The following is a 23,551-nucleotide window of genomic DNA, read 5'->3' as shown; positions in this document are numbered from 1 at the left end:
TGCACGGAGAAGAAAGGAGACAGGCCCGAGGCAGAATCAACGACATGCTTTTATTGGCCGAGGTTCGACTGGTGTTAAAAAGGGAACCTAACAGAGCCCCTGAGCGAGTTCTCGTGGAGCAGTGAGGAGGGTGGTGACGGAGGCCCCATCACTGGGAGGAAGCCATGATGCTGGAGACACCTGCGAACAGAGGAAGGGTGGAAATAAACCCCGGCTCAATGGATCCATTCCCACCCCCCACAGATTAACAGCCTGTAACAGGCACTGCTGGATCCCAGATGCAGGCTTTACTCCAGCAAGGCCCCCGGGGCCTTTGAGAGCTGGGTGATCCCAGCGAGGGGCCTGACACAGAGCCGAGGCGAGCACTTACTGTCAAAGTCGATCTTCTCCACTATATTCTTGGGTTTGATGCTCTCCTCCTGGTTACAGATGAAGATCTTGCCCGACTCTGTTTCTGTCCAACCGTATTTGCTCATCCAGACCTTCAGCTGGTTGTCTGCAGACAGAGGGGCCGGAAGGCTGAGCAGGTGGGCTCTCAGCTTTGTTCAGCTGAGCCTTTGCCACTCCCATTAGTGCCGGATGGGATCGCGTCTAAGGACGGACCATCGTGGGAAGCGGTGGATGCGAGAGCCTGCAGGCCAGGCCAGTCTCAGCCAGGGCAGCTCTGCTCGGGTGACACAGGAACCCAGCCCCAGGCGGGCTAGGGCGCTGCTCCAACTCTGATCCTCTAGCCCCACAAGTCTGCAGCAGGGCTGCCTGCTACCTTGGCTCTTCCCCTTTTAATCTGCCAGCTGAGATCACAGAGCTGGCTGGCAGGAGCCCCCGGCTCCTATCCAAGCCCAGTCAGGCACCCTGCCCCATGCATGATACGAGGGCAGAGATCCCCAGCCAAGGGAACACAGGATGGGATTCTGTTCTTTGCTACAGCACAGCCGAGCTCAGTCCCAGGTTTAACTGCGCTGAGCTGGGCCCACTCATCAGTCCCACAGCATCTCCTCAACACATGAGCCTCCAGGTCAGCCAACGCCCCCCACCCCCCGTAGGGACTGTCTGCTCCCAGCCTGCAGAGGCACAGCCCTGATCTGTCTGTGGGGTAATACCATGGGGCAGGAGGAGCCCTGTGAGAGATGCTTGTCATTGCTGAGCTAGTTCAGAGCAGGGATGGGAGACCTGCCAAGGAAACAATGAGTGCGGGTGGCACCCATGAGCCCATGGCAGGCGCTGGAGGACTGAAGGGCCTTACCTGAGAGGTCACCCAGCACCTCAGCCAGCAGCCACCGGTCGATGTGCTGGTACGTGATCCCCACCACGTGGCAGATGACTACGTGAGGACACAGAAGAGACAGAGGTTGCTATTTCCACATGACCTGACCTCCCCCTCCCCACCCAGCATGGCTGGGGCTGAACCTGACCCACCTGCTGGAAAGAGTGAGGTGTTAGCCCCAGGTGGATCAAGCCCCATTAGATGGCAATGAGACACAGTGAGTGAACAAGCCCTGGTTCAGCACCCAGCTCCCAGAGGGACAATGCAGGAACCTCCAGCCCAAAACTCACGGCCCTGGCTTACCAGCTGACGTGCCGGCCACCAGAAGGGATTCGGTGACTGGTCCCTGATCCCCACCAGGAAGAGGACACTGCAATCAGGGAACGGGGCGCACCGGGGCAGAGTGTGACATTATTAGCCAGACTTACACTTCCTAACTGAATCTTCAAACCCTGTGATCCCATCCAGAAGCTCCATATTCTCATCCAGGGCTTGCTGCAGAGGAAGGACTCTGTGTTAGCACAGGACAGTCACCAACCAGGGAGCTGCAGGAACTACAGGGCGCAGCAAGGGCCACGGGGCACAAGGCAACAGGGCAACTATTTCAGTGGCCAGTGACGAATGCTGCAGAGAAAGGAGTCTGCCTCCCTTTCTATTTTGGGTTCTTCTAAAGGGGACCAGTGGACATCCAGGTGGTTAATTTCCTCCTGAGCCCCAGTCTACGCTGTGATGTAGAAGCCCTTGGGTTTGTGTCCTAGGGAGCCCAACTGCAAACCTCTGCTTCATGAAAGGTGTGTGTACTAATGGTTAGAGCAGCGACAGGCACCAGGACTCCTGGTTCTAGTCCCAGCTCTGGGAGGGATGTTGCCAAGGGGTTAGAGCAGGGGCCAGGAGCCGGGACTCCTGGGTTCGATTCCCAGCACTGCACAGACTCGCTGAGCTGATGTCACTTGCTGGGCCGGTTTCCCCCTCAGAGAGTAGGTGGGCTAAGAGGCGCAAGTCATTCAGGCTGGTAAAGCCCAATAAGATCTTGGGGGAGGGGACACTCACCCAGAAGGCCTGGAAGTGGCAGGTCTCCAGTAGCTCCCCCAGGTAGAGGATCTGCCTGATCGGCCTCTCTTCTTGCTGAGGGGCAGGGGTCAAGGGAAACATGCATGGGAGAGGGGAAGGAAGCTGAGCCAGCAGGGCTGGAGCACAAGAGCAAGTCACCCTGTCCCCGACACTCGTTGCTCAAGGCCAGGGGGTTGGAGAGCGGCATTCCAGTGCCTCCATGAAGAGCAGATATTTCCCTCTTCAAGCCCTGCTGTCTAGAAGAAACTTCCAAGCTCCCCATGGTTGGGCTCAGCTGGGAGGGAAGGAAGGAGGAGAGCAAGTGGTAACCTGTTCCTTGGCACAAGAAAGCCAAGCACCCGCCAGGGGAACTGAAACAGACGCAACAGAACGATGTACAGGTGGAGTGACCGGCTCAGGGGAATGGGAGACAAGGCTCCTCCCCCTCTAGGGCGCTGGTTCTGATCTAAGTCAGTACTGAGCATCCTCACCAGCCGACCACCGTTCACTGGCTCGTCTTGAAGGAGCTCCCTGTTCACATCACCTAAAGCCAACACCATTCGCTCCTTGTCACGCTCAGAAGCCAAGGGACAGTGGCTCATGAATTTATTTCCCACTGCTGGGGGCGTCTCCCCCAGGTCAGAGCAAGGGTGTACACCCATCATTGCCTATGCCACCCCAATCTGTGGGGAGAGCCCTTCAGAGACCAGAGCAGTTGGACAGGCCGCTGGGTGCAAGAGAGGCATGCCAGGAAGAGCCTGGGAAGGATACATGAGCCTGGTCGATCATACACTTGCAGAGGGTGAAGTCTGTGTGCGGCAGGTTGGTCAGGGCTTTGAGCAGGATCTGAGCCGTGACGGTGGTTTGGAAGAAAGCAGGATTGAACTGGTACCTGAGGACAGAGAGAGAAGAGGTCAGCAGCCCTGGGGCACCCATCAAACCCAGGTTTATCACCACGCAGACATGAGGAGAAGCTGTGCACCATTCATAGAGCCTAAGGCTAGAAGGGACCGCTGTGATCATCTGCCCCCCCCCGTATAGCCCAGGACTGCCTTAACTCAACTCCTCCCTGACCTACAGAATCTTTCACAAAAACAGCCAGTCCCAATTTCAAAATTGCCAGCTATGGAAAGTCCGCGATGGCTCCCGGTAAGCTGTTCCAATTGCTAATTACCCTCCCTGTTAAGCGTCCATTTCCAGTCTCAACCTGGTGACCTTCAACTCCCAGCCCTTGGTGGTGGTTAGTCAACTGCCCAGCTCTGAATAACTACTCTGAGCTCTAACCACGGCTCTGACCGTGATGGGCCTGGCTCCACGGGGTTCGAAGCCACATAAGGACTAGGTTAGCGATCGCAGCCGCTCTGTGCCGCCCCCGAGACAGGCATTTGCACTAGGGAGTCTCCCTGTAACTGGTGGGGCCCAGCATTAGCCAGGAACCCTCAAACGTGCCCATGCCCCCAGCCCAGCTCTGCGTGATCGTGCACGGGTCTTGCTCCCTGGCACGATGCAGGGGTGATGGGTGCCCCCTCCATCCCCTGCCACTCACAGCTTGAGCACGGCCAGGTTGGCCTCCAGGTCGTAAGCATTCTCCTTGGCCTGCGTCTCCACATAGCGCTCCAGTGTGGCCAGGTTCTCGGGGTTGTACCTGACATGCAGAGGGGTCGGTGAGACACTCAACAAAGTCCCCGGAGGGAAGGGGGGTCCAGTGTTCGACAGGTCCCCTGCCACCCCCAGCTCGCAGGAGATCCTTTCCCCCACACCACACCCCAGCCTCCAGCCGTTTCCTTCAGCCGCTTCCACGCCCACCAAGCCCTGCGTCCCCTCCACTCCCACCAAGCCCTGCTCCCCCTCCACTCCCATAAGGCCCCCTGCTCCTGCCCACCCAGTCATTGGCCCCCAGGCCTTTCCTCTACTCATACTAGACACCCCCTCCAGACAATGCCTACACCACAGCCCCCCCACCTCAAAATCCAGGCCCAGCTACAGTCAGCCCCAGCCCTTTTCTCTGCCCCCCCATCCTAGGCACCTGCCCCGAGAGCACCCAACCTGTATCAGGCACCACCCCCATCGCCAGCCCGCCCCCACGCTGCCCCATCCCCCCCACCAGCCAGCCCCATCCCCCCTCACCAGCAGCCAGCCCCCATGCTATCCCCATCCCCCTACTACCCATCCCCCACCAGCCAGCACCCACGCTGCCCCATCCCCCCCCACCAGCCAGCCCCCATGCTATCCCCCCCACTGTCCCATCCCCCCACTATCCATCCCCCTCAGCCAGCCCCATGCCCCCCTGCAACCCATCCTCCCTCACCGCCAGCCCACCCCCACGCTGCCCCCATCCCCCCTCACCGCCAGCCCCATCCCCCCTCACCAGCAGCCAGCCCCCATGCTATCCCCATCCTCCTACTACCCATCCCCCCACCAGCCAGCCCCCCCGCTGCCCCATCCCCCCCCACCAGCCAGCCCCCATGCTATCCCCATCTCCCCCCACCCCCATCCCCCTCCCCGCCAGCCCGCCCCCACGCCGCCCCCTCCCCCTCACCACCAGCCAGCCCCCACGCTATCCCCATCGCCCCCCACTACCCATCCCCCCCACCGCCAGCCCGCCCCCCCGCGGCCCCATCCCCCCCACCGCCAGCCCGCCCCCACGCTATCCCCATCTCCCCCCACCCCCCTCCCCGCCAGCCCGCCCCCACGCCGCCCCCCTCCCCGCCAGCCCGCCCCCACGCTATCCCCATCGCCCCCCGGTACCGGTCGATGCCCTTGAGCAGTTTGCCCACGTTGGCCCGCATCTGCTCGAACAGCGCCATGCTGCGGGGGGGCGGGGGCGGGGGCGGAGGCGGGGGCGGGGCCGCGGGCACGGGCGGCCGGGACGCCGTCGACTTCCGCTTCCGCCGGCCGCCCTCGCGAGGCATGATGGGAAGGGTGCACGCGCCGAGGAGCGAGAGCAGCAGCGGCGCCCCCCCCCCCGCCCCATATCCGCCCTCGGGCCCCGCCCCCAGCCGGGAGCCCCGCCCCCACGGCGGCCCCCGCCCTGCGGCCACGCCCCCACATCCACCCCCACCCTGTGACCCGCCCCATCCTGAAGCCACGCCCTCCCCCTGAGGCCCCGCCCCCACCCTGAGGCCACGCCCACCCTGGGACTCGCCCCGCCCCCATATCCTCCCCTGCCCCCCACTCCCTCCACCTGCCACCTCCCCTCTCTACCCCTCAGCCCCTCTCTGCCTGGCCTCCGGCCCCCCACCCCCCCACCCATGTCCCCCTCCCCCTTCTCACCCTCTGATCCTTTGGGCCACGCCCCTTCTCCCCCGGCCCCTCCCGGCAGGCGCTGGGCACGCGGGGGCCTGAGGGCCACAGGCGAGCAGCATGGTGCAGTGGGCAGGGAGTCAGGACACCTGGGTTCTCACCCCAGCTCCAGGAGGGGGGCGGGGCCCAGTGGCTAGAGCAGGGTGGGGCTCTTGGGGGTCAAATGCGTTCAACTCCCAGCTCCGCTGTTGCTGCTTCAGGCAAGTCACAGCCCCTCATCGTGCCTCAGTTTCCCCCTCCGTAGACCAGGAACAGTGATCCCAGCCCGACTTTGTCAAAGTGCTTGGAGATTTCTGGGGGACTCGGGCAAAGCGTTATTTATTATCGCTCCTTTTGGAATAATTAATTATCTCTCTTGACGGACCAATCGCGTGAGCTGTCAGCAGATCTCAAAGCACTTTACTGATTTGTTTGCTTACAAATCAACTGGATGGACCCTGGCACTCTCCAAAATCCACCCGTGCCCCTGAGTCACCAGGAGTATGGTCATTAGTTGCTTTATATAGGTATCCTTCCCGCTCTCTGAGCCCCTGTGACTCTGGCCTGCTAAGCAGTGACCCCTCTGGGTTGCCTTGTGCTGCACGGATCCTACATTCTGTCTAGGGGGCCCTCTGGGCTCACACAACGCTCTTGACGGTTCAAATCAGGAAATAAAAGCTAGAGAACGTTATCGTTCCCCAGATCACACACTGCTTCACTGCGCACACACGCACACACACGCTCGCCCGGCGCTGAGCACCACAGCGTCGGTCTGCGGGAAAACGCTGAGGTATGGATGTCCAAGAGAGGTTGGCATTGGATATTTCCACCCGAAATCCCCAGGACGACTTTGAGCTGCTGCAGAGAGTTGGCGGAGGGACCTATGGGGAAGTTTATAAGGTAACGCTGAGGACCCGCTGCGATCGCTTTCCTGCAGACCCCGCTCTGCTGTACGTTGCAGGGCTTGGGTCAGAGCCTCCGTGCCCTGCACCTGGTCAGTAACACTCTCATCAGCTGCTCTTATTCAGAGTGGCTGCAGCATGAAACTAAATAAGATTGATACATTTTCTAGCCCCTGGCATAATGCTCAGTGCAGGGCCGTGGGGAGAGTCAGGCCCCTTGAGCAGGACCCTGATGGTGATTATCGGGGGAGGGCGGGGGGCCAACGTGGTATTTGCGATAGCTTCATTGTGAGCTTCGTGCTCCGGGATCTGGCAGGGCGAACGCCTTGAGCTCGGGAGGGGGAAGAGCAAAGAAGATTTAGGATCTGCACCTGCTAGAATGAAAGTATCGCCATGACAGTGGGCGATGCAGCCCATAGCACAAGGAGAGCAATGCGGTTTTGCACCCAGCTCCGAAGAGCCAAGCCTGTTTTAATTATTTGGTGCAGCTGCTTTTCGCTATCAGTTATTCTCAGCAGCTAGGAGTCGGAGGCAGGTCTGGGGTGAGTTAGTCGACCGACCCCGCTCATGTAGGCTGCTTTGCAAGTCCCAGCCTGAGCTATTGCAGCTAAATCTGCACGCCCAGGGCACGATGGAGCAAAGATACAGAAGGGTGTGAGGTTCTTCTGAGGGAAGTGTCTTTACAAGGGGAAGGTCACTGGCACCAGTTCTCTCCTTGCTCCCACTGGTGAAAAGCAGGAGTGAGTTAATGAGCCAGCTCCCCAGCTGGGGTACATGACCGGCGCCAGAGGCTGTGGCCCTGCGTTATCCCTTGAGCCGGGTTCCCTCTTTCCCTGCACCTTGCACCATCATTGACACCAATGCAGAGCGGGAGTGAAATGCCACCAGCTGAGCAGGGGGCAGTTTGCACCCCTCTGTCTACCCCGGGGTTCAGCATGATGGGGCAGGCTCCCAGGGCAGAGCGCTGGTGGCAAGGAGGTCAGAACCAGGTCCAGGGACTGCACTGTAGAAAATGTGGGTTTGGTTTAAAATTTAACCACATTCGACAGAACAATAGCTGGCGGGGGCGTGATTTTCAAATGTGGAAGTAAGCTAAAATGTGGGCACCTCTGGGGTGGGACGTGGCAGCTGTGTTCTACAGGGATCCCTGCTGCACCACTGAAATGCAGCCACCTCTGAGGTGGAACATGGCAGGTGTTTATAGAGGGATTGCTCACCCAGTCAAAAGAAATACAGCCACCGCTGCAGCGGGGCATGGCAGCACTTCATACAGGCATTGCTCACCCAGCACTGAAATGCAGCCCCCTCTGGGTAGAGCAGGGCCGCTGCGTCTACAGGCATTGCTCACCCAGCACTGAAACGCAGCCCCCTCTGGGTAGAGCAGGGCCTCTGCGTCTACAGGCATTGCTCACCCAGCACTGAAATGCAGCCCCCTCTGGGGTAGAGCAGGGCCGCTGCGTCTACAGGCATTGCGCACCCAGCACTGAAATGCAGCCCCCTCTGGGGTAGAGCAGGGCCGCTGCGTCTACAGGCATTGCGCACCCAGCACTGAAATGCAGCCCCCTCTGGGGTAGAGCAGGGCCGCTGCGTTTACAGGCATTGCGCATCCAGCACTGAAATGCAGCCCCCTCTGGGGTAGAGCAGGGCCGCTGCGTCTACAGGCATTGCTCACCCAGCACTGAAATGCAGCCCCCTCTGGGGTAGAGCAGGGCCGCTGCGTCTACAGGCATTGCTCACCCAGCACTGAAATGCAGCCCCCTCTGGGGTAGAGCAGGGCCGCTGCGTCTACAGGCATTGCTCACCCAGCACTGAAATGCAGCCCCCTCTGGGGTAGAGCAGGGCCGCTGCGTCTACAGGCATTGCGCACCCAGCACTGAAATGCAGCCCCCTCTGGGGTAGAGCAGGGCCGCTGCGTCTACAGGCATTGCGCACCCAGCACTGAAATGCAGCCCCCTCTGGGGTAGAGCAGGGCCGCTGCGTCTACAGGCATTGCGCACCCAGCACTGAAATGCAGCCCCCTCTGGGGTAGAGCAGGGCCGCTGCGTCTACAGGCATTGCGCACCCAGCACTGAAATGCAGCCCCCTCTGGGGTAGAGCAGGGCCGCTGCGTTTACAGGCATTGCGCATCCAGCACTGAAATGCAGCCCCCTCTGGGGTAGAGCAGGGCCGCTGCGTCTACAGGCATTGCTCACCCAGCACTGAAATGCAGCCCCCTCTGGGGTAGAGCAGGGCCGCTGCGTCTACAGGCATTGCTCACCCAGCACTGAAATGCAGCCCCCTCTGGGGTAGAGCAGGGCCGCTGCGTCTACAGGCATTGCTCACCCAGCACTGAAATGCAGCCCCCTCTGGGGTAGAGCAGGGCCGCTGCGTCTACAGGCATTGCGCACCCAGCACTGAAATGCAGCCCCCTCTGGGGTAGAGCAGGGCCGCTGTGTCTACAGGCATTGCGCACCCAGCACTGAAATGCAGCCCCCTCTGGGGTAGAGCAGGGCCGCTGCGTCTACAGGCATTGCGCACCCAGCACTGAAATGCAGCCCCCTCTGGGGTAGAGCAGGGCCGCTGCGTCTACAGGCATTGCGCACCCAGCTGGATAGTCACTAAGGCAGACATACATGGAGGCAGCGTCAGAGCTGACCCGGGGAAGGCCCCTGCCTGGACAATGGGGAGGGGGATGGGAGCAGAGAGCAAAGCCACGGGGCAGGTAAAGATATAAAGGGGCAGGAGTGGCCTGGGCCCCAAAATGAGTCAGGGGCCAAGGGGCGCGGTGGGGAGGGTGGTAGCCAGGCTGCTGCGGGCCAGGCAGGCGGGGGCTGTCACTAGCCCAGGCCAGAGGCGAGCTCGGCCCGGAAGCTGCTTTGAGCAGCGGGCGGGTGGAGGCGGGAGAGCGGGGGCAGCAGAGGGCGGCCTGCACCTCCCGTGTGACAGCAGCCCCATGCAGCCAGAGCACACCCAGGAGCCCTGCTCCCAGCACGCCCTGCTGCACGGCTGGGCTGGGGTGTGGCGGAGGGCAGCAGCCTCGGGAGGCTGTCCTGGATGGGCAGCGGCAAAACAGGGGGCACCGGGGCCGGTGGAGCCAGTCTGGGCAGGCCGGTGCTCTCAGGGGCCCCGTTTGTGTCTGATTCTGTGGGTCACCCCCTGGCCCCTGCTGCTGTGCCCACGCAGTGGGGATGCCTCCCGCTGCTAGCCCCACATGGCAGGACGCAGCAAAGCAGCTTCCCCCTGGTAGGCGTAGGGCTGGGCTGGGGGTGGGGGTTCAGCTCCCTGGAGCCTGGCTATTAGGGCTAAGAGCTCTCCCCACGACAGCTCTGCCGGTGCCCCACACTCCTGACCCACAGTCCCCTGCTGTCCTAGCCCGGGCTCCCCCCCAGCTCTGCTGGTGCCCCACACTCCTGACCCACAGTCCCCTGCTGTCCTAGCCCTGGACTCCCCCCCAGCTCTGCTGGTGCCCCTCACTCCTGACCCACAGTCCCCTGCTGTCCTAGCCCTGGGCTCCCCCCCAGCTCTGCTGGTGCCCCACAATCCTGACCCACAGTCCCCTGCTGTCCTAGCCCGGGGCTCCCCCCCCCAGCTCTGCTGGTGCCCCTCACTCCTGACCTGCAGCCCTGGGCTTCCCCAGCTCTGCCAATGCCTCTAAATCCCATCCCCCAAACTCCCCTCCTCTCCCAGCCCTGGGCTCCCCCGCCCCAGCTCTGCCGGAGCCCCTCACGCCCTGCAGCCCCTCTCCCGACCCAGTATCCCAGTTTGCATTACTGCACGGAGCCTTCCTGCAGCCACCACGCTCCTCGCGGTGAACGTGCAGGGCCCTGCAGCGCCTGTTTGCAGCCGGCGCCCACACTGCAAGCTGCAGCCGCCCGAGGGGAACTCCCGGCCACCTTTCCTGGCGGTGCGGGCGTTCAGGCGGCTCAGAGCTGTGCCCGGCCCTGGCTCAGCCCAGGCCCTCTGGGGGAGCTCTGGGTGCCCGTTCTGCATCCCTGGACCCTATTCCTCCCCAGAGCAGGTGGCAGATTCCTCCACCTCAGCGCTGGAACGCCCCCTCCACAAGCAGGGCGGGGGAGTTCAGTCTTCAGGGCCCAGGCAGCCTGAAGGGGGGTGGTCAGTGGTGGGGGCTGGGCTGGTTCCTGGCTAGGATCCACCCAACTCCTGGCACAGAGGGGCGGGCTGCCTTCTTGCCCGAAGGCCTGGCGTGTAGCGAGCTTGCTGGGTCTTGGCGTGCTTGGCCATATCTGCGCCCCCACTGGCCAGCCCCCACCTTGGCCGAGAAGCCAAGGGATAGGATGGGCCATGGAGACACAACCCCTCCCCACCACCACCGGCGGGTGCCCTGCCTCTGCCCACTTGGGCTACAGGCATGCGCGGGAGGCACTCAGTTCTCAGGAGGTTTCAGCTGGGGCCAGGTCATGTGGAAACAGGCCCTGGGGGGCTGAGGTGGGGGCATGCTGGGGCGCGCCGGGCCTTAGACAGCGGCTGTCGGGCAGGGAGGGGACAGGGTAGGTACTGAGCACGTGAGGCTGTTGGGGGCAGATTGTGTGTGCCTGGGGTGTCACGGCAGGTAGTGGCTGGATGCCCCCTTGCGCCTGCATAGTATGGGGGGAGCCCACTGGGTCGCTCCTGCTGGGGTCGCACAAGTGCCCTGGGGACCTCTGGGCTGCCCTCTTGGGTGCTGGATCTCTTGTCCTTGGGTGCGTCTCGCCTGGGCAGGTGGCTGGCATGGGTCGTTCGCCCACCGGCAGGAGCGAGGCCCCAACATGGCTGGCTTCCCGGGTTTGCGATTCAACTCCCAGCTATCTTCGAGACAGCACTGACTTCCTGAGGAAACTACAATCCATCCTGGCCACTATGGATGTAGAAGCCCTCCACACAAAGATGGACTACAAGCCGTCAGGAACAGTATCCCCGATAATGTCACGGCAAACCTGGTGGCTGAACTTTGTGACTTTGTCCTTACCCACAACTATTTTACATTTGGGGACAATGTATACCTTCAAATCAGTGGCACTGTTATGGGTACCCGCATGGCCCCACAGTATGCCAGCATTTTTATGGCTGACTTAGAACAACGCTTCCTCAGCTCTCGTCCCCTAACGCCCCTACTCTACTTGCGCCACATTGATGACATCTTCGTCACCTGGACCCATGGAAAAGAAACCCTTGAGGAATTCCACCATGATTTCAACAATTTCCATCCCACCATCAATCTCAGCCTGGACCAGTCCACACAAGAGATCCACTTCCTGGACACTACGATGCTAATAAGCGATGGTCACATAAACACCACCCTATACCGGAAACCTACTGACCGCTATGACTACCCACATGCCTCCAGCTTTCATCCAGACCACACCACACGGTCCATTGTCTACAGCCAAGCTCCACAATACAACCGCATTTGCTCCAACCCCTCAGACAGAGACAAATGCCTACAAGATCTCTATCAAGCGTTCTTACAACTGCAATACCCACCTGCTGAAGTGAAGAAACAGATTGATAGAGCCAGAAGAGTTCCCAGAAGTCACCTACTACAGGACAGGCCTAACAAAGGAAATAACAGAACGCCACTAGCCATCACCTTCAGTCCCCAACTAAAACCTCTCCAACGCATCATCAAGGATCTACAACCTATCCTGAAGGATGACCCAACACTCTCACAAATCTTGGGAGACAGGCCAGTCCTTGCCTACAGACAGCCCCCCAACCTGAAGCAAATACTCACCAGCAGCCACACACCACACAACAGAACCACTAACCCAGGAACCTATCCTTGCAACAAAGCCCGTTGCCAACTGTGTCCACATATCTATTCAGGGGACACCATCATAGGGCCTAATCACATCAGCCACGCTATCAGAGGCTCACACGTCTACCAATGTGATATCTACCATCATGTGCCAACAATGCCCCTCTGCCATGTACATTGGCCAAACTGGACAGTCTCTACGTAAAAGAATAAATGGACACAAATCAGACGTTCAGAATTGTAACATTCAAAAACCAGTCGGAGAACACTTCAATCTCTTTGGTCACTCGATTACAGACCGAAAAGTGGCAATTCTTCAACAAAAAAACTTCAAAAACAGACTCCAAGGAGAGAATGCTGAATTGGAATTAATCTGCCAACTGGATACAATTAACTTAGGCTTGAATAGAGACTGGGAGTGGATGGGTCATTACACAAAGTAAAACTATTTTCCCACATTTATTTCCCCTCCTACTGTTCTTGTAAAGTGCTGGAAACGGCCCACCTTGATTATCATTACAAAAGGTCCCCCCTCTCCCCCCAGCTCTCCTGCTGGTAATAGCTCACCTTTCCTGGTCACTCTCCTTACAGTGTGTATGGTAACACCCATTGTTTCATGTTTTCTGTGTATATAAATCTCCCCACTGTATTTTCCACTGCATGCATCCGATGAAGTGAGCTGTAGCTCACGAAAGCTCATGCTCTAATAAATGTGTTAGTCTCTAAGGTGCCACAAGTCCTCCTGTTCTTTTTACAACCTCGCTGTGCGGGAGGGCAAGGTCACCCATGCTGGGCCGTTCAGGGCCTGGCCATGCCCAGGATCTCGCCCTCCCGACACTGGCCTCCGGGGGATCAGGGCAGCGGCTGCCCTCCTGCTCCTGAGGAGTTTCCTGCAGGAAACCCGGCTGCTGCCCAGAGATCGACAGGGCCGGAGGAGCCCTTCCCCCACTGGCCACCCGCCAGCCCGGGGTGTGTGCAGAGAGAGAGAGACACTCTGTGGGCCATGCACACACACAGACATACGGACACACACAGAGACATTCAGACACACAGAGAGACATACACACACACACTGCATGGGCCGTGCACACACACAGACATACAGACACACACAGAGACATACACACACACACTGCATGGGCCGTGAACACACACACACACAGACATACAGACACACACAGAGACATACAGACACACACTGCATGGGCCACGCACACACAGACATACAGACACACACACAGACATACACACACACACTGCATGGGCCACGCACACACAGACATACAGACACACACACAGACATACACACACACACTGCATGGGCCGTGCACACACACAGACATACAGACACACACACAGACATACGGACACACACAGGGACATACACACACACACTGCATGGGCCACGCACACGCACAGACATACAGACACACACACAGACATACAGACACACACAGGGACATACAGACACACACTGCATGGGCCACGCACACGCACACGCACACGCACAGACATACAGACACACACACAGACATACAGACACACACAGGGACATACACACACACACTGCATGGGCCACGCACACGCACAGACATACAGACACACACACAGACATACGGACACACACAGGGACATACACACACACACTGCATGGGCCACGCACATGCACAGACATACAGACACACACAGGGACATACACACACACTGCATGGGCCGTGAACACACACAGACATACAGACACACACAGAGACATACACACACACACTGCATGGGCCACGCACACGCCCAGACATTCAGACACACACACACAGGGACACCCTGCATAGGCCCTACGCACACGCACACTGGATGGACCATGGACATGGACATACAGACACACACACGGACACACTGCATGGGCCATGCACACACCCAGAGACATACAGACACACACATGCACACACTGTATGGGACATACACACACACTCTGCATGAGCCACGCACACACACGGGCCCAGAGCCCTTCCCCCACAGACCACCAGGCTGGGTGGTGGTTGTGCGCACACACACACACACACACACACACACACACACGCACGCAGAGTGTTTCCCCTGCGGGTTGTCTAGACACACCCACAGACACCCACAGTCAGGCAGAGAGAGAGAGGCACACAGGGGAGCCAGCAGTCAGACAGACTCACAAGCCAGGAGAGACATGAGTTCACCCTCAACACCCACCCCCTCTCCCACCCACTGATACGCTCGTTTCAACACCTCCCTTCACACCCTTGCTCGCAGGCTCCCTGCCCTGTTCACACCCACACGGGCTGAGGATTCAGCACACAGCCGGGGCCGGCCCCTGGCGGGGGAGCAGGAAAGGTGTGGAGGAAGGTTGGCCCAGTTCTCAGGAGACCCTGGTTCAATTCTCTCCTCTGCCACAGGCTCCCTGTGTGACCCTGGGCAAGTGACTTAGCTGCTCTGTGCCTCAGTTTCCCCCATCTGCCCTATGGGGATAACAGCCCTGCCTCATGGGGGCTCGTGAGGATCAGCGCTCAGGCATGGCTGTTCTGGGGGGCTGTAGAAGGACCATGGCTAGATGGACGTTGGACGAGCGCACGCCCAGAACACACCCGCTCGCTGCAAGCGGGCACATGCCAACTGAGGCCCAGCTCCCTCTGCCTCCCTGGCTGCTGCATCCGCCTGGCATCCCTAGGCCTGGCCAGGTTGGGGTGGGGTGGGGAGAACTCTCCCAGCCCGAGCCGGAGCGGGGCTGCGGTTAGACTGGGGCTGCGCTGCTCACTTCGGCAGGCCCAGCTCTACCCCTCGCGGGTGGGAGAGGTGTGCTGGCAAAAGCCCCAAGCAGTTACTCTATTAATAATATGATTTATTAGGTGTGTTACCGTCGTGTCTAGGCACCCCAGGCCACCCTTGTGCCGGGCGCTGTGCAAACACAGAACAAAAATCTAAGACGAGAGACCCCAGGTGGAGAGAGACAGACGGGGGCCCAAGGGAACAGAGAACAGCTGATTTCGCTTGGGGCGGGGGGTGGAATGAGGTCTGCCCGCACAAAGCCCAGTTTTGTTGGTATGTGCTGGGTCTGGGCACCGGGCTCTGAGGGTGGAGGTGGCCTTGGCTCTGTTTATAGCCTGTTCCCCTACAGGAGTCGCTGTGGTGGGGTGAGGGAGAGCTGTGTCCACACTGGGAGCGCTGGGCCAGGCCGGGGTACAGCCTTGTCCCAGCCTGGCGAGGGTTGTGTAGTGCCGGACGGGAATAGGTACCCTGGTCTAAGCCCCGTTATGCCAGGAGAGCTGTGTCCGCACTGGGAGCGCTGGGCCAGGCCGGGGTACGGCTTTGTCCCAGCCTGGCGAGGGTTGTGTAGTGCCGGACGGGAATAGGTACCCTGGTCTAAGCCAAGTTATGCCAGGAGAGCTGTGTCCGCACTGGGAGCGCTGGGCCAGGCCGGGGTACAGCTTTGTCCTGACCTGGCGAGGGTTGTGTAGTGCCAGACGGGGACAGATACCCTGGTCTAAGCCCCATTACGCTGGGAGAGCTGTGTCCGCATTGGGAGCGCTGGGCCAGGCCGGGGTACGGCCTTGTCCCAGCCTGGCGAGGGTTGTGTAGTGCCGGACGGGAATAGGTACCCTGGTCTAAGCCCCGTTATGCCGGGAGAGCTGTGTCCGCACTCGGAGCGCTGGGCTAGGCTGGGGGACGGCTTTGTCCTGACCTGGCGAGGGTTGTGTAGTGCCGACGGGAATAGGTACCCTGGTGTAAGCCCCGTTACGCTGGGAGAGCTGTGTCCACACTGGGAGTGCTTTTCTGGTGGAGTGCGTATGCCAGGGTGGATACTGCACTCCTAGGGTAGCCCCGGCCCCTTTATGTCGGCCACGCAGGTGGGCAGGGGAGTTAATGCCATGCGGCTTTCTAGTGTAGACGGGCCCTAGGTCCTGCAAGGCTGGGGTCGTGCAGTGCCTGGCACAACGGGGCCCAGCCCCTGCTCCAAGGAGCTCCCCACCCAGGCCCCAGCCGGCTGGGCAACTGCTGGTCCCAGGCTAGGCACATCTGTGTTGGTCAGGTGAGGAGCAGGGCGCTGGCGTGTGGGCGTCCCACGGAAGGAAGGGTGGCTCGTTACCCAGGGGACTCTCCCTCTGACGCACACCCTGGCCGAGGGGGATGCCCTGTAGGAGCGGCCAAGAGGAGACGAGACCCACCAGCCTCGTTCTACCCGTGGGCCTTAGGCTGGGCTGGCTGCCGAGCCGCACTGGCTTTGAACCGCTGCCCTGCGGTGATGGGCTCCATGGCTGATCCCCCAGTAGACCCCCCGGGCCCTCGTCCTCCTCCCTACCTCGTCCACGGCTCAGTAAAAATAAAAAGCAGAAGTGGCAAGTTGTTTGCTCTGAGCGAGGAGAGGTGGCAGCCCCCACCCCCCGGTGGGGGGAATAGCCAGGGCCCTGCGGTGAAGGGGGGAGGGGTAGTACGGTCAGGATTGGGCCCAGCTACGAGATTGCTTCTGGTGAGCTCAGCTGGCTGGCGTGGGACTGACAGTGTCCCCAGAAATACCCCTGCCTCCATGTGACGGCAGAATTGGGGGGGCTCACACCCAGCCCCATGGATGGGGGGCTGTGTGTGCATGGGGGCTCCCACTGCTGTGCCCTGAGAGGACCCTGCCCCCAGCTGAGAGCCGAAGGCCTCGTTCGCTGCGCTCTAAGGGGCTCAGTTTCGGATCCCGGCTGTAGTTCAAATCAGAGACACTGTGAGGTGGTTCCCACCAGAGCAGGTGGGGGCGGGCGGGGGGGGGGGGGGGGTCTGTGAGCTGCTGCCTGGCCTGCTAGGGGCTCAGCCCAGGGTGCCCCCCCACGGGCACCGGAAACAAGGCAGGGGCATCACGTCAGACCCTCCCAGGCTGGCGTGACACCGGGCAGAATTTGAGCGAGTGGTCTTGGGACTGAGCGGGGTCTCCCCGCCACTCAGATATGGCTCCCTCCCTGCTCAGGACGCCCACTTGTGCTGGTAGCCACAGGCACAGGTGGGGCAGGGCAGGCGTGACTGGAGGAGGGGCGTTGGGCAACCCCCCACCAGGGCAGGATCCGGCCCGGTGCTTGGCAGCCTCCTGGGGGCTCAGCGGCACGGCACCCCAGGCTGCCCCGCGCGACAGGTCCGAGGCCGCAGCTGGGTCTTGGGTTTGCTTTGGCCACTCGGTCCCGTCTCCTAAGGGAGGCGAAGGGTTCCCTCCTTCTGCGGCCGCTCTCCATCCCTGTTGTACTGCTGGGGAAACTGAGGCACGGAGCAGGGAAGGGACTCGCACCAGGCAGCACAGCATTTCAGTGGCAGAGCTGGGAGTGGAACCCAGGAGTCCTGACCCTCCCCTCCGCCCCCCCCCAACCACTAGACTCTGCTCCCCTCCTAGAGCCAGGATAGAACCCAGGAGTCCTGGCTCTCGGCCTTCTTCGCTAATCATAAGACTATATTCCTTCCCCCAAATCAGGAGGCGAACCCAGGCACCCCGACTCCCTGATCTAACCGCTAGACCCCGCTCCTTCCTGGGAACCCAGGAGTCCTGTCTGTAGTTCCCTCCTAGGTTAAAGTAGATGCATCTGTGTGTCTGTGGCTGTCGGGGAGAACATAGGGTGGTTGTTGTCGAGAAATAGCTTGTGATTTTCTTACTGGTGGGGCAGAACCCCTGGACCATAACTACAACCCATCCTGCACGGGCTAGGGGAGGGCATCAGTGTAGGCTGCCATAGTCCCTGGTACCAGCCACTATGGGGTGGATTTATGGGTAGGAGCGTCCTATGGTCCCCATCCCCATGGTGTCATGGCGCTGCGCAAACACCTCCCCCCACCCCCGGGAGCCAGGGGAAGATGATCATCCCCATGTCACAGATGGGGGAAACTGAGGCACACCACAATGACGTGACCTGCCCCAGCATCTGCGGGGAGTCCGTGGCAGAGCCAGTAACAGAACCTAGATCTCCTGGGTTCCAGCTCAGGGCTTCAGCCACAGAGCCTGTGTTGTGCAGCAACTCCACAATGGGCAGAGTTAAGGCTGTACATTATTGTATATGTTTTGTATGACGGTAGCACCTAGGAGCCCCAGCCATGGACAAGGACTGCATAGCGCTAGGCGCTGTACGTTTTTATTGCCATTAGGTGTATTACTGTAGGGTTATGCGGTAGGGTTATTTTGAGGCATGTGCTGGTATCTGTTATCTCCATAGTGCCGCTCCTCCAAAAGGATCCCAAAGCACCTTACAGGTACATACCTTACATACAGTGAGCAGTTCACCCGGTGCTGAGATGCAGCCACCTCTGGGATGGAACACAGGGGCTGGTTATACAGGGATCCCTTGCCCAATGCTGAGATGCAGCCACCTCTGGGGTGGGGCACAGGGGCTGGTTAACGGCCACACAGCACTACAGTTCAGGACCCTCTGCCGGCCAGGCAGATCCCCGTTGCGACGGGCGTTTCCCCCCTGACCGTCCCTTTATGTTGCTGCAGGCGAAGAACAAAGGCACTGGTGACCTGGCTGCCATAAAGATTGTGAAGATGGAGTCAGGTGAGGGAAGGCGGGCTCCACTGCGGGAGAGGGTCCCCAGCCGACCACCGCTAGGGCTGGGTGTAACCAGAGATCTGTCTGACCCTCTGGAGCCTCTTCTGTCTGACCCCCTGGAGTCCTGTCATCTGTCTGACCCCCTGGAGTCCTGTCATCTGCCTGACCCGACCCCCTGGAGCCTCATCTGTCTGCCTGACCCTCTGGAGCCTCGTCTGACCCCCCTGGAGCCTCGTCTGTCTGTCTATCTGCCTGTCTGACCCCCCTGGAGCCTCGTCTATCTGACCCCCATGGAGCCTCGTCTGTCTGTCTGACCCCCATGGAGCCTCGTCTGTCTGTCCCCTAGATCCCAGCCTGTCTGTGTCTCTCTGTGGTCTCCAGCCCTGCAGTAGCTGAGCGCGACACCCTTTCAGATCCGTTCTCCGGCCCTGAGAGTTCAGTAGAATCTGAGCTGGCCCCAGGCTGCTCCTGGCGGCGTGGGGCAGATGTTCTGCCCCCTGTGGGGCTCGCACAGGGCGGACTGGCAGGCCTGTGGCCCTGCACCCTGTATCCCCCATGGCAGGGAGGGGGGCGAACACCCCCTTGGCAAGGCCGGGACCTGTTGGGGCCACCGCTCACAGATGCCCCCCACCGAGCCCAGCCCCCCTGGGTACTGCCCGATGGGGAGCTCCTGGCAAGCAGCAGCTGCAGCTGGCGGGAAGGGGGCTGCCAGCAAGCGAGTTACTGTAACAGCAGCCAGCAACATCCTTCCCTGCTTCCTCCTCCCGCCCCCCACCGCCGCGGTCACACTTGGCTCCCCAGCGTGGGGCACGGGGGGGGACGGCCCAGTCCCCAGCCGGGCTGGCGAGCCCCGAGGCCTGGGCTGGATCCCGTGCTCCCCCTTGCCCACTGGCGGGGCAGTCTGCATCTGGGGCGAGCGCCCCCTTCCGCAGTACGTTGGGGGGCCCGGGAGCTTTAACGCCCCCTCAGGCTGCGGGGGAGGGTGTTTGCTGGGGATCATGGCGGGGGTGGGGGGAAATCAGGGCATCTCCACCAGCCCAGGCCTGCTAGGCATCGGGGTCAGCACTGACTACAAGGGAAGACTGCCCCCCGCCGAGCTCCCGCCCCACAGCCCAGCGCCCCCTGCCGAGCCCCCCGCCCCGCTCCCCGCAGCCCAGCGCCCCCCACCGAGCTCCCGCCCCACAGCCCAACGCCCCCTACCGAGCCCCCGCCCCGCTCCCCGCAGCCCAGCGCCCCCCGCCGAGCCCCCCGCCCCGCTCCCCGCAGCCCAGCGCCCCCCTGCCGAGCCCCCCGCCCCGCTCCCCGCAGCCCAGCGCCCCCCGCCGAGCCCCCCGCCCCCCGCAGCCCAGCGCCCCCCGCCAAGCCCCCCGCCCCGCTCCCCGCAGCCCAGCGCCCCCCGCCGAGCCCCCCGCCCCGCTCCCCGCAGCCCAGCGCCCCCCGCCGAGCCCCCCGCCTCGCAGCCCAGCGCCCCCCGCCGAGCCCCCCGCCCCGCTCCCCGCAGCCCAGCGCCCCCCGCCGAGCCCCCCGCCCCGCTCCCCGCAGCCCAGCGCCCCCCTGCCGAGCCCCCCGCCCCGCTCCCCGCAGCCCAGCGCCCCCCGCCGAGCCCCCCGCCCCGCTCCCCGCAGCCCAGCGCCCCCCGCCGAGCCCCCCGCCCCGCTCCCCGCAGCCCAGCGCCCCCCGCCGAGCCCCCCGCCCCGCTCCCCGCAGCCCAGCGCCCCCCTGCCGAGCCCCCCGCCCCGCTCCCCGCAGCCCAGCGCCCCCTAGTGCCGCACTACAGGTACTAACAGCTGCTGTTGCTCCCCAGATGACGACTGCACTGCGATCCAGCAGGAGATCCTCATCGTGAAGACCTGCCAGCACCATAATATCGTGGCCTATTATGGGAGCTACATGCGGTGACAGATCCTGCCCCATTTCTCCCCACTGCCCTCCAGCTGCCCCATTTCTCCCCACTGCCCTCCAGCTGCCCCATTTCTCCCCGGCTTCCCCTCCCCCATCTCTCCCCACTGCCCCCCACAGCTTCCTGTCCCCCATCTCTCCCTGGCGCCCTCCCCCAGCCCTCACTCCCTCTCCCCATCTGGAGCCCCTCCCCCCACACTGCTTCCCCTCCTTTTCAGCCCTTCCTGCCTCTGGAGTCACCAGGAGGGTCCTGGGGCAGGTGCATCGTCCCCGTCCCCACCCCCAGGTCCTTGTGGTGGGTTGCGGGAGCCCCTTGGCCCAGGACATGAAGGCCCTGCCCCCACTGCCCCCACTGCCCTCCCACCCCTCCTCCATTAACCCCCCCGCTCTGTGGCCCGGTAGGTTGAACAAGCTGTGGATCTGCATGGAGTTCTGCGGGGCCGGATCTCTGCAGGACATTTACCACGGTAAGGTGGCACCGGGCGGGCACTGCACCACACCCTCATGGGACCAGCAAACTGCTCCCAGCAGTGCCCCCAGCACAGCGCTGGTGGGAGAACTGGGCACCGAAGCCTCATCCCCTGTCCAGCCAGGTCCTGCCAGCCAGGCCGCAGGAAGCCCCGTGCCCGTCGATAGCCCTGTCTGCGCCCGGGCCCTGCAGAACCAGCCCTGCCAGCTAGAACAGTACAATTATTCCTGTTGCACAGAAGGAAACTGAGGCACAGAAATGGGACAGGTCTTACCCAGCTCCCACAGTGAGTCATGGCAGACTTAGGAATAGAACCCAGGAGCCCTGGCTCCCAGCCCCCCCCGCTCTAACCACTAGACCCCACTTCCCTCCCAGAGCCAGTGACAGGCCATCAGTCCTGCCTCCCTAACGCCCAGCCCTGTGCTCTAACCACCGAACCCTGCCTGTGCTCTCAGGTGAACGGCTGCTCTCAAAGTCTGTAGCTTGTGCTCTGGGCTGCGTGGAAAAGGAAGTGAGTCCCGCGCTGCCGGCTCAGACAGGGGCAGCCTCCTGTGCAGGGGACACCAGCAGCTCCAAAATGCAGAAGCAAAAGCAGCTGAGATTGCTGCTGTGTGTGGTGGGAGGGGCAACGCCATGGTCTGGGCAGGGCCCGGCACGACGGGGCCCTGATCTCGGTCGGGGTCCGGGCAGGGCCCGGCGCGACGGGGCCCTGATCTCGGTCGGGGTCCGGGCTCTCTCATAATACAGCTAATAAAAAAAACACATCCATTTTCCATTGCAGTCACTGGCCCCCTGTCTGAGCAGCAAATTGCCTACGTCTGTAGAGAAACGTTGCAGGTGAGTTTGGGAAGCCCTTTCACGCTGGCCTCAAACCTGGGCAGCTCAGCTCTCTGGAGGGCATCTCAGAGGTCTTCCCACAGGTAGCCCCCTCTGGGATTGGACCATTAACCCTATCTTTAATCATCTAACAACGGTGAGTCAGTGGAGGCCAGGCCAGGGCCACTCAGGCTGGACTAAACACCCCATTGTCGTTTGTGCTTTTAGGGTCTGTCTTATCTTCACACCCAAGGCAAGATCCACAGAGACATCAAGGTAAGGAGGTCAGGCCACGGGGCAGAGGGGGCTGGGACTGGCTCACTGTCTCTGGGATGGAGAGCTGTAGAGAAAGCAGGGGCCAGAGGAGGGCTGGCTGGGTCCGCTGGCCGGATGGATGGATTGCGGGGCAGGTCGATAGACAACGCAGTGCTGGTGTACCCGTCTCGGTCCCAGGATACGAGAGAGGCCAGGCTGGGCAGTCAGTGCCTTGTATTGGACCAGCGGCTGTTGGCGAGAGAGATGAGCTTTCGAGCGCTGTGGTGGAGAGGACAGGCAGGTGGTGAGCGGGTTGGTAGACTGTGGCTGGAAGGAGGCTGGCTGGCTGGCGAGGGAGGTAGATGCCGAGGCTGCTGTGGTTCGGTGGCAGAGATGCAGGGGCCCGCTGGGCCAGACCAAGAGATGGGCTTCTACAGGTAGCAACCGAAGGAACCGAGCGTGGGCAAGGGGCGGCTCCGGGCAGCCCTTTCCTTAGGGATCTAGAGCGTGGCTCGTCAGGCCGTCCGGCCGGGGGATTCCAGACCTCCCGCAGGTGAAAAATCCACCGGGGGGAAGCCAGGCTCCAGGGATGTGCTCAGCTTAGCCCAGACCCAGTGTTTCAAATAGGAAACTGAAGCCCCCCCTGGGTTGTTCAAGGCCTCCCCCCCCACACACACACACAGCAGGAAGGGCTGAGAGCTGGGAGTGAAACTGACTATAAACAGAAAATGAAATTGACCAGGCAAGGGGCAGACTCCCAGGCTGGAGAGACGCCCACAAAACAAAGCATCAGCTAGAGACAGGACCTGGGATTGCTCAAATTCTCTCCCTTCGGTGCCCCTGGGAGCTCGGCCTGGGCCCTTGGATCAAAACCAATATACCGATAATGTAGGTCGTAGCATGTTATCGTCTGTCACCGGGGCTGGGGCATGCAGTAGTTCATACAATATCAGGTTGGAAGGGACCTCAGGAGGTATCTAGTCCAACCTCCTGGACCAGTCCCCAATTTTTGCCCAAAATCCCTAAATGGCCCCCTCAAGGATTGAACTCACAACCCTGGGTTTAGCAGGCCGGTGCTCAAACCACTGAGCTCTCCCTCCCCCCGTTAGGCCATAGTGTGTTGATGCATGTCATCGGGGCTGGGGCATGCGGGAGTTAGGCTGTAGCGTGTTACCGTAGCGTGTTACCATACCAGGACGGTGCAGAGTGTTGCAGTTGTGCAGTAGCGTGTTACAGCATGTCACTGGGGCGTGTTGCAGTAGCGTGTTACGGCATGTCACCGGGGCTGCGGCCTGTTGCTGTAGCATGTTACGGCATGTCCCTGGGGCTGGGGCGTGTGGCCGTAGCCTGTTA

At 61.4% G+C, this 23,551-nt stretch overlaps 2 protein-coding genes across 5 annotated transcripts in view; one reads left to right on the top strand and one right to left on the bottom strand.

The window, feature by feature from the left end:
* Positions 1-31: 31 nt before the first annotated feature.
* On the bottom strand, positions 32-5,176 carry EIF3K (eukaryotic translation initiation factor 3 subunit K). The gene is made up of 8 exons (XM_048833413.2): positions 5,063-5,176; positions 3,861-3,959; positions 3,086-3,206; positions 2,315-2,389; positions 1,693-1,759; positions 1,244-1,321; positions 371-496; positions 32-180 (listed from the first exon to the last, which is right to left on the bottom strand). Exons 1-8 carry the CDS (start codon positions 5,119-5,121, stop codon positions 149-151), a joined length of 657 nt encoding a protein of 218 aa, XP_048689370.1. The 5' UTR covers positions 5,122-5,176; the 3' UTR covers positions 32-148.
* Positions 5,177-5,826: 650 nt separating this feature from the next.
* Positions 5,827-23,551, top strand: part of MAP4K1 (mitogen-activated protein kinase kinase kinase kinase 1) — a 33,864-nt gene continuing 16,139 nt past the window's right edge. Inside the window, exons 1-6 of one of the 4 annotated variants that reach the window (XM_048833525.2) lie at positions 5,827-6,496; positions 18,708-18,765; positions 20,564-20,654; positions 21,061-21,125; positions 21,909-21,964; positions 22,172-22,219. In XM_048833525.2, coding sequence (XP_048689482.2) covers positions 6,389-6,496; positions 18,708-18,765; positions 20,564-20,654; positions 21,061-21,125; positions 21,909-21,964; positions 22,172-22,219 — 426 coding nt within the window. In that variant the 5' untranslated portion in view covers positions 5,827-6,388. The other 3 variants (XM_075122452.1, XM_075122453.1, XM_075122454.1) reach the window with 3 other exon arrangements.

Source organism: Caretta caretta, chromosome 23, assembly GCF_965140235.1.
Source record: "Caretta caretta isolate rCarCar2 chromosome 23, rCarCar1.hap1, whole genome shotgun sequence".
In the NCBI taxonomy this organism is placed as follows: Eukaryota; Metazoa; Chordata; order Testudines; family Cheloniidae; genus Caretta; species Caretta caretta.
The sequence above is the reverse complement of the archived record's forward strand: the minus strand, read 5'-3'. Positions and strand labels throughout refer to the sequence as shown.